The following is an 11,160-nucleotide window of genomic DNA, read 5'->3' as shown; positions in this document are numbered from 1 at the left end:
AACTCATATGCGCCAAGAAGAGGATGCGCATACCTTTTTAGGTCTGCAGTCTTCAAAACAACAAACAGTCTGTGAAGCCTAATATATACGTATGGTCAGCGTGGCGTAGACAGAAGATGCCAAGAAGATCTGCAGACAAAAAACAAACAACACCTTAATCTTTGTGCCATGGTCACCTAAACCATATTACATCGGTAAGATGTTTTTTATGCCATGTTGGGATGTAAGCCAAGATTCATAGTTTTGAAATAAGATGATTATCTAGATTTATTAGAAATTAGATGTTCAAGAAATTTTGTGACATTTTAAGGAAGTATTTAAATTTTCTAGTTGTACAACATGGGAATAAGAAGAAAAAGCCCTACAGAGGAAACATAATGAGGTGTTAGATGAGGAAATTATCTTCTCCACCTCATTATGTTGATATGTAATTTCCAAAACTTCGAGGCATATTATATTTCATTTCGTGAGTATCTTATACTAGCATGTAGTTCAATGTGCAAGGTTTGGAAGAAGTGAGAAACTTTGTCGAGAAACTTGATGGTTATTTGTTAGACATTAAAGTTTTCTTGTCTTGCAATATGAAATTAGTACATATTATGATTGAAACAAAATCGTGCTAGAAGCCATTTAATATTATCGAATATTAATTCATGAAGATTATATTATGATGGTTGTCCCTTATTCAATGATTTTCCTTCATGCAAAGAACGTCCCGTAATCGTTGTTATCTATCCTTATAATGTTTATATATACATATATATATATATATATATATATATATATATATATATATATATATACACATACACACACGTAATATTGTTTTAACCATACATGTGATGAAAAAGGGTTTTTTCAAGTATGATTTGAAAATCCCTTTTATGTGAAATTGTTGCCTGGAACACATTAACAAGAGACGTATGAACAAAATCCATTTTATTAGATGTCATGTTGACTTTTGTCATATTGACTTTTTGTTCGTTAAAGTTTGTTATGGTGGGTCTGTTAGAATTGGTTACTCCGGGCAGTTAGAAGTTAGTTTAATCACAGTTAATTAACTTAACTAGCATTAGTTAGCTGTTAGATGATGAGTTAGTAGTTAGTTAAGTCTTTCTTGTATATAAACATTGTTCTCTGTATTCATTGAGTAGAATTCAATACACATGAACATTTTGGTTCTTTTCTCTTGTTCTTACTCTGATAATATGGTATCAGAGCACTTTTCTTCTGTGCTTCCGCATTCATCATATCAGTGATTCTTAATCACTGATTCTTCAATTTTCTCTTCGTGATTCATACTCTGTTTTTCATCTCTTTTCTTGTGCTTTTGAGATCTAATCATGTCTGATTCAATTCCTTCGGTTTCTACACCTAGTTCTTCACAAAATGATGCTAGATCATCTGATGATCCGTATTACATTCATCATTCTGATAACCCTAGTACATTGCTTGTTAATCAGGTTCTCACAGGGGACAATTATGCCTCTTGGTCACGATCGATGACAATTGCTTTGTCCGTGAAGAACAAACTTGAATTTGTTACTGGAGATCTACCACGACCTTTGTCAACTGAAGTTAATCGTTTAAAAGCTTGGAATCGAAATAACAACATTGTTATTTCCTGGATCTTGAATTCAGTGTCAAAAGAGATTTCTGCTTCTGTCATATATCTGACTACTGCTTCTGCAATCTGGAAGGAACTCAAGGAACGTTTTCAGCAGAGCAATGGTCCACGTATCTTTCAAATTAAGCGTGATCTGATGAATCTCACTCAAGGAGATGATTCAGTAAGCACTTATTTCACTAAATTGAAGGTTCTATGGGAATAATTGTCTAATTTTGAAGTTCACTGCATCTGTGGTTTGTGTACTTGTGGAGGAGCAAAGGACATCGAACACACCATGATGTTCTTGATGGGATTACATGAGAAGTATGCTCAAATTAGGGGACAAATTCTCCTAATGGATCCAATTCCCACTGTTAATCGTATTTTTTCTCTATTGATCCAGGAAGAACGTCAACGAGAGATAAGTACTCCTTCTATCAATAATTCTCCCATTGCTTTCAATGTTCAAACTTCAAAGTAACTCAAATTCAAATCAAAGGTTTAAATCATTTTCAAAGAATCGATCATCTCCAGTTTGTTCTCATTGCAAAAGATCTGGTCACACTGTTGAAAAATGTTACAAACTTCATGGTTTTCCACCGGGTTATCGTTCTAATCAAGGAAATTCACGTGCTAATGCTATTTCTGATCAAACTTCCGTTCCAGTCAACAATACCAAGGAAGATAATACAAGTGATTCCATTACTAATCTTACTACACAACAATGTCAACAATTAATAGCAGTTCTTACAGGTCAACTTGCTTCTATTAACTCTGTTACTGCTGCTGATGATAAAGAATCAGGTACTCATTACGATTTTACTTGTGAGTCTGGAAATTACCAATCTAACATTTGGATTTTACACTGGAGCAACTAGACATGTGTGTAATAATAAAAAGGTTTTCATAAACCTCAAAAGAATTTTTGGAACCAAAGTTCGTTTACCAAATCATATGCTTATACAAGTAGAATACATGGGAAACATTAAGATTAATGAGCATATTGTTCTTCAAAATGTTTTATATGTTCCTCAATTTGAGTTGAACTTGATCTCTGTATCCATGTTAGTTGCAAACAAGATGATTAAAGCATCATTTTATGACAATCGTGCTATTGTGAAACAGATTTCAACCAAGAAGCAGATTGGCACTGCAAGGTTGAAAGTGGACTCTATTTGCTTGAAGATGTGATTAAAGAAGTTCATGTTCATGTTGTGTCTCTTTAACATTGGCATCAAAGACTTGGCCATCCTGCAAATGAAAAACTCAAGTTCATTGATAGTTGTTTGTTTTCAAATAAAGATTTGAATAAACATGTTTGTACTGTGTGTCCTTTGGCTAAACAAAAGAGATTGAAATTTGAATCTCTTAATCATGTGGCTGATAAACCATTTGATCTCATTCACTGTGATATATGGGGTCCTTATCATGTACCTGATTATAAAGGTTTCAAATACTTTTCTACAATTGTGGATGATTGTACAAGATTTACTTGGACATACTTTCTTAAGCATAAATCTGAAGTTCAAGGAATTATTCCAAAATTTTTTGCAATGGTGTCAACACAGTTTAATAGCAAAATCAAAGTGTTTAGGTCTGATAATGCTAAAGAGTTAGCATTCACAGAATTCTTTAACAAGGAAGGAGCCATTCATCAATTTTCTTGTGTTGAGAGGCCTCAACAAAATTCAGTAGTGGAAAGGAAACATCAACATCTTCTTAATGTTGCTAGAGCCCTTTTCTTTCAATCTAAAGTTCCTACTGCTTTTTGGTCTGAATGTGTTTCTTGTTCCACTTTTCTCATTAATAGAACACCTTCTAAAATTCTCAAATTCATTACTCCATATGAGAAATTACATAATTGCCCTCCTGATTTTTCAAGATTTAGATCTTTTGGTTGTTTGGCTTTTGCTTCAACCCTTCTTAGTTCCAGAAATAAATTTACACCAAGGGCAAGATGTTGTGTTTTTATTGGTTATCCTATGGGCATGAAGGCTTATAAGTTGATGGATATTGAAACAAAAGAAATTTTTGTTTCCAGAGATGTTATATTTCAGGAGGATATTTTTCCTTTTACACATTCATCAAAGAATATTTCTCACAATCCTTTTGATTCCATAGTTATTCCCAATTCATATAATATAGATGATTCTTTTCAACTATATCAGGATTCTTCTAGTTCTTCTCCTATTTCTTCATTGCCTCCACATCCTCAATCATCTTCATCTCATTCATCATCACAACCTCCTGAGCCATCACCACAACCTACAAGACCAATTCGGGCACGAAGACCACCATCTTACCTACAAGATTATCATTGCAATCTTATAAATAACATCATTGTGGAAAATGGACCAAAATACCCTTTATCGGATGTTGTGTCTTATTCCAATTTATCACCACAATACAGGGCTTATACTCTTGCTATCTCTTTAGAAATTGAGCCCAAGAATTACAAAGAAGCTTCTCAATCTTCTCAATAGGTCAAAGCTATGCATGAAGAGTTACAAGCATTAGAAGCCAATCACACCTGGACTGTTGTTCCTTTACCCTTGGATAGAAAACCACTTGGCTCAAAGTGGGTCTATAAAATCAAAAGGAAGTCAGATGGCACTATTGAAAGGTATAAGGCCCGTTTGGTAGCCAAAGGGTTCAATCAACAAGAAGGTATTGACTTTCTGGACACATTTTCACCTGTGGCAAAAATGGTTACTGTCAAGATTTTGTTGACCTTAGCTGCTCAAAATTCATGGCCTCTTATTTAATTAGATGTGAATAATGCCTTCTTAAATGGTGATTTAGATGAAGAGGTTTATATGCAATTGCCCCAAGGCTACACTCCTTCAGACATTCATTCGGCCAACACTACTTTGGTTTGCAAATTACAGAAATCTCTATATGGCTTACGACAAGCTTCTCGCCAATGGTACTCAAAGTTTTCTTCTTTCTTAATTTCTCAAGGATTTATCCAATCAAAAGCATATTATTCCCTTTTTTATAAAGGAGTCGGCAAAACTTATGTAGCTTTATTAGTCTATGTTGATGACATAGTCTTAACTGGAGCTTCTATGTCTGAAATTAATGTCATTAAAGAAAGCTTAAGCAACACATTTAAGTTGAAGGACTTGGGCAAACTTCAACATTTTTTGGGATTGGAAATTGCAAGGTCTGTACAAGGGATTTTTCTTTCCCAAAGACAATATACTTTGAAGTTACTTGAAGATACATGTAAATTGGCAGCTAAACCAGTTCAATACCCAATGGAGCCTGCTTGCAAAACTTCTAATTTTGAGGGACTTCCATTACAAGATCCTGTTTCTTATAGACGATTGATTGGTCGGTTGATGTATCTCACTATTACACGTCCGGATATAACCTATGCTGTGAATAGGTTAAGTCAGTTTGTTACAAATCCTAGAGTTCCTCATATGCAAGCTGCAACTCATCTTCTCAAGTATTTGAAGTTAAACCCTGGGCAAGGATTATTTCTTTCTTCAAATAGTTCCTTAAAGATTCGTGCTTTTTCTGATTCTGATTGGGCTGGATGTTCAGACACTCGACGATCAATGACTGGTTTTTGTGTGTTCCTTGGTGATTCTATGGTTTCTTGGAAGTCAAAGAAACAAACAATTGTATCCAGATCATCAACAGAAGCAGAGTATCGAGCACTTGCTGTTACTACAACTGAAATTGTGTGGCTTCATCATTTACTTACTAATTTTGGGGTATACCAACATGAACCAACTACCATTTTTTGTGACAATGAATCTACTATTTAGTTAGCTCTTAATCCCACCTTTCACGAACGCACTAAACATATCGAAATAGATTGTCACTTCATTCGTGATAAGATTCTTGATAAAACAGTGAAGCTTTTACCTATTCGAACAACTCACCAACTTGCAGATATCTTTACCAAGCCCTTGCCACGTCATAAGATGATTCCAATTATGTCCATGATGGCTCTACACAACATTTTCCAGAGCTCATCTTGAGGGGGGGGGGTATTAGATGTCATGTTGACTTTTGTCATATTGACTTTTTGTTCGTTAAAGTTTGTTATGGTGGGTCTGTTAGAATTGGTTACTCCGGGCAGTTAGAAGTTAGTTTAATCACAGTTAATTAACTTAACTATCATTAGTTAGCTGTTAGATGATGAGTTAGTAGTTAGTTAAGTCTTTCTTGTATATAAACATTGTTCTCTGTATTCATTGAGTAGAATTCAATACACATGAACATTTTGGTTATTTTCTCTTGTTCTTACTCTGATAATACATTTAGACCAGGGTTTAAAATCAGTTGACTCTGAAGTCACTTGGTTTATATGAATCCTATTGTGTGTAGAAAGATAACCAAGACTATTTTACTTATTTAAGTGAGATCGTATATGATCTGTTGTGATTCATACATACTGATGTGTGCAAGTCCAATATAACCATACATGGGGAAGGTAGAATCATTTCTACACGTATATATAAACTATTTTAGACATAAACATGATGCTTTTAATAGTTTAAAGTATTCACATAATGAAATAAAAGATCAGCCAGGTGAAACAAAAAATTGTTTGATTGGATCATAGTGGTGAGCGCATGAGTTTTTCAAATTATCTATAAAATTATGAATCTGTCTCATAAGTCCACTCCACCTAGAACCTTACATCTTTTATATGGAGGAAATAGACTCTATTTGATGTGTTTTTATGTATGATGAAACTGAATGCTCTCATCCTATCCTTTGGGTTAGCACATTGTACATTCTCAAATGATTCCAACTAGGAAACTAAGGAAGATGACGAAGACACCACTATTGTTATGGGTTTTGGATTGGACACCAAAAACTGTCTTGATTGAGAATCTATAAATGTAGAGCCCATGTTTGGTGTACTGCTTATTTAATTCCTAGATATTCAAATATATTGTGGAATACCATTCTATTAAAATTTTCATAAATAATTGTTTTTGTGTTCTCTCCCTGCAAGAGTCAAGAAGGATCTTAATAAACCGTAGATGAATCAAAATCTTTTTTTTTTCTAAAACTCTACACGGAAATTTATTTTGTTTTCTCTCTTTACAATAGGCAAGTGGGAGTTTGATATATCTTGAGTGAATCCAAGAATCACACTATATCACCTTCCAAACGTGTTGGGTTCTATGCATCTGATGTATAGAGGCACAATAAAAACAATTAACATTCAAGTTTTTGTTTGAACTCTAAGAATAAGATAAGGAAATACAGATTTCATATATCTGTTTAGGGATCCAAGTTTAATGATTCATGTAAACCAGTTTAATTTTTGGAAATTTTTTATCATGACTGATGATTGATAAAAGACTTAAAACCATGAATGCATGGATCCTGTCCATAGGGAACAACCAAGACCATTACTTAGTTGATATTTTCTAAGCAGTGGGGATGTATTAAGACATGGAGATTCTTTTCATGCAAATGATATTTATGTATAATAAGGTATACTTTTTACTTCGATTCGATCGCCTTGCCCAAAAGGTATGAACCTTGAGGAAATAAATTCTCCTCCCGGGCAAAGAAGCAGAGTAGTTATAAAGATGTTAATTATCATATATGATCAGATTTGTTTAGAGTGATTTTGAATGGCCATCTTAGGAAATATGGATTCATTAATCCATCAAAAGAATTTATTAGATAATGACGATCTACAACTGTTAAATGTTGTATTTATCTTGTATTTTCTAGCTTATCCTTTATTTTGTAATTATTCATTATATATACAAAACTCACACGAGATTATGGGTGTGGTTCGTTTAATCTATTATCACAGAATTTTAAAAGTCTAGACATCCATATGAGATGTACGAGCTTCATCTTAAGCAAGTATACATATGTGATTCTTATGCCATCGGAAGTCAAATAATTGATTTTCTGATAGGAGAATGATTGCATGTTTTCATTAGAGCTGGTAGGAAGTTTTTGATCCTTTAAGTATGGTGTGTATTAGACACACAAATTATATAATTGATTTTTAAAATCAAATGAATGTTAACCTTAGTTTGAAAATATCATGCTATAATGAGATTCAAGAACACAAGAACACAATGCAAGAATCAGAGTATATTGGATATACATTAGGGGAAGAGTATGCACCAATCAAATAACAAACATTGGAATTCTTAAAGTTAGTTAAATATATGATTTATTTTTTAATTCAAACCAATGTATCATGAAATTAAAGGACCACAACTAATGATATATATATATATATATATATATATATATATATATATATATATATATATATATATATATATATATATATATATATATATATATATATATATATATATATCACTAGACTTTAATCTTACCGAGTCTATCATAAATAACATGATATGTAGTTAGTATAATATTCAATATGCTTGAAGCATTATAGATTGGATATGATTTTGATTCAGTTTTGTTTATGAATACCTGGATTGTGAGATTGTTAGAAAGTAGTGACACTGTTGCAAACTTTTTATTATTGCCGAATTGAATATGGATGATTTTAGTCAAGCTATATTTTCACTATGCATGGAACATTAGATATAATAAAATCACTCTTGAGAATAACATAATATATCAAATAAGAGATGTATAAGCATAATCAAATTTGTCACACATTTGGTATCATGTGAAAGAATAGGGTGTGAGACTGTGGGATTACATATTAAAAGAAAAAAAAAGATCTAGAATAAATAATAAATATTTATTAGACAACTATTTTATTATCTATCAACTAAATAAATAGTTAAATAAAATAATTTTTATTTATTATTTATTATTTATTAATCAAAACAACCTAAAAAAGTTTTATTTATTAAATAGAAGGGTTATTTAATAAAGTCAAATGATTTAATAAAGTAATGATGGGTTGGATTTATTATTATTTGGTCTATAAAAAAAAGATTTAAAGTCTTGGCTAATGGTAATGGTATTTAAGGAGGAAATTAACCAAATTATGGAATTGAGTAGGAGTCACTCAAAACCATAATTCTCTTCTCCACCTCTCCTCTCTCCTCGGTGATGGTTACAAGGAATCCAAGTCGATAAAATTACTTAGGTTTGTCAATTTTCAAGAGATGAAAATTTTCCACTGATACTTTGCTTTGGTGGTTGAAGATCTAGTAGTCATGTAGATTGGATTGTATGTATACATATATAGTAAAAACCTACTTTGGTCGTGATATCCTAACTCAAAGGCCCTACGCTTCAAGGGTATATTTTCTAAACCTTATATGGTTATTTTAATTTAATAATATTCTGTTTAATTAGATCCATGACTTCGGGGTTAAAATTTGTGATTTTATATTTTCGCTGCTTAAATTGTTTTCTACAACTGTTTTAGGTTGCGTCCAACCCCAACACAATGCATATGTTTAAGAGTGTCTATAATATTTTTTTCCTGTAGAAACATGTTGAATATCACACGGATGAAATTAACTTCCTCTCCATCCACATCATAAAAACCTCACCGGTGTTTTTGACATTCGTGACTTTTAATTAGCGTTATTTAGTGTATTTTTGTAATGAGGCAAAATTTCTATTGAAGCTTCTAGATATAGAGAAAAATGTAGAACTCTACTTTTGTTTTTGATCTATTTCCATGTGTGTAAGATTACAAACAAGAGATGAAATATCTTTTCAACTCAATCCTGAATTTTCAAGAATAAAGTATATGAGAAATGATGAAATAAAGAAAAAAATAATTCTCAATATCAGTATATTATAGAAGTTTTTTAGTAATGGTGTTTGGTTAGGATAGAAACGAATATATTGTAATGCAAAATTCAAGATGTTTTTCTTTGGTGTTGACCCAAAAATGGCAATATGTTTCAACTATAAACATATTGGATCAAGAAAATTATAGATATATTGTTTGATCTTAGAGATTGAACAACAAGAAATAATGAAACAATAAAGAAACAAAGACTTATATTGGGTGACAACAAAACAAGTTTAACACTTCAGACAAATATAAAAAAAACTTCAGTGAATTAACAAGATTCTAAAAAACGTAAATCAAAAGAACACGATATTTAACGTGGTTCGGTTAAGGTGACCTACGTCTACGAGCGAACGAGAGAGGGAGAGAGAGAGAGAGAGAGAGAGAGAAATGATTTTATTAACTTTCTGGAACAATTACAAGTACTTAAAACTGTATCTCACTTTGAGTTCTCACAGAAATCTAGCAATTTACAATGATGGGGGTATGAGCCTATTTATACTTGAGGGATCAAACCTAAAACCTTAATGGGCCAAGCCCATTGGCCCATGAATGGTAACAACCAATCATATTCCGCCATGCAGCCTCTTCTGGAGCATTCTTCCATCTTGAGCATCATAGAGGACTTCATAGCATACTTGGCTTATCAAGAACCAAGATGGTCCATCTTGCGCCCTCATGGCATAAAAGGAATATGGATGGCGCAAGAGGCATCAAGTGTGGTACAAGAGCATCTTGGTTGGAGCAACATCACCATCTTGGCGCAACAATAACATGCATGGCGCAACATCATACTCCATTGCGCAACATGAGTACCCCATGACGCAAGAAGGATAACCCGTGGCACAAGAGGGAGTATCTTGTTGCAAGAAGGAATGCCCTTGGCGCAACAACATCTTTCTTGGCCCAAGTCTTCAGCAGATGGCGCAAAAAGGTCCCATTGTTGCTCTATATCACTCGTAAGTGCTCCAAACCTCTTCCAGGTGCTCCAAACCCCCTTCTGTATGATCCATTCCTTTGGCACTTGATCCATTCATTTTTCAGATGATCTGTTTCTTTTTACATGCTCTATGAACCCCAAGTGCGCCATTATGATCTAAGTGCTCCATGTTGGACAAGACTTCATACCCCAAAAACTTAATCAAAAACTTATTTCAATTAATAAAACTCTCACAAAGAGAGAATACACACAACAACGGTTTTACAAAGAACCCTAACACAACTTATTTACTAGGATAAACTATCTAGTATATGAAAATCCTTACATATCAGGGATTTAAAAAACTATAGAATGATAAGATCCTAATCACTAAGATTACAGATCTGATTCTTTGTGCACAAGTAATCTTCATGCTGAAGATGGTTGGGTTCTTGACAACATATCAGACGTTGATTGATGGTCAACATGAAGTATGTGTATGTTTGACACATCATATTATAAGGTTTGACCTTACATAAATGGTAACCACATGAAGAAGTGAAGAGGAAGATGGGTTTATTGTCTTCAAGTCCTTTGTACTAGAAAAGCTTGGAAATTTCATTTGTGTTTTCACGTGTATGAATAGAAAATAGAACTTGAATATACCCTTTCTTCATTTTTTCTGCATATTATCTTTACTTTCCGTTCTTGTTTGACTATGCTTTTTCTTTTGCTACAGGTCTGCAAAACACGATGTGATGTCTTTTTTATTCTTTAATATCAATTGAATTTGCACTAGGGGGGGGGGGGGTTAAAGGTTTAGGTTTACTTCTTTTAAATGGTAATAAGTATGATTTACAGTAAAATCATTTTATTAATGAATATGATTTT

At 32.9% G+C, this 11,160-nt stretch overlaps 1 protein-coding gene across 1 annotated transcript; it reads left to right on the top strand.

Annotated features, from left to right (window-relative positions):
- Positions 1-1,343: 1,343 nt before the first annotated feature.
- Positions 1,344-4,092, top strand: LOC145112748 (uncharacterized). The gene is made up of 5 exons (XM_079048881.1): positions 1,344-1,790; positions 2,013-2,086; positions 2,163-2,413; positions 2,679-2,766; positions 2,850-4,092. Exons 1-5 carry the CDS (start codon positions 1,344-1,346, stop codon positions 4,090-4,092), a joined length of 2,103 nt encoding a protein of 700 aa, XP_078905007.1.
- The last annotated feature ends 7,068 nt before the right edge of the window (positions 4,093-11,160 follow it).

The sequence above is a fragment of the Lactuca virosa genome, chromosome 5, assembly GCF_052849685.1.
Source record: "Lactuca virosa cultivar CGN04683 chromosome 5, Lactuca_virosa_CGN04683_v6, whole genome shotgun sequence".
NCBI lineage: Eukaryota > Viridiplantae > Streptophyta > Magnoliopsida > Asterales > Asteraceae > Lactuca > Lactuca virosa.
The sequence above is the reverse complement of the archived record's forward strand: the minus strand, read 5'-3'. Positions and strand labels throughout refer to the sequence as shown.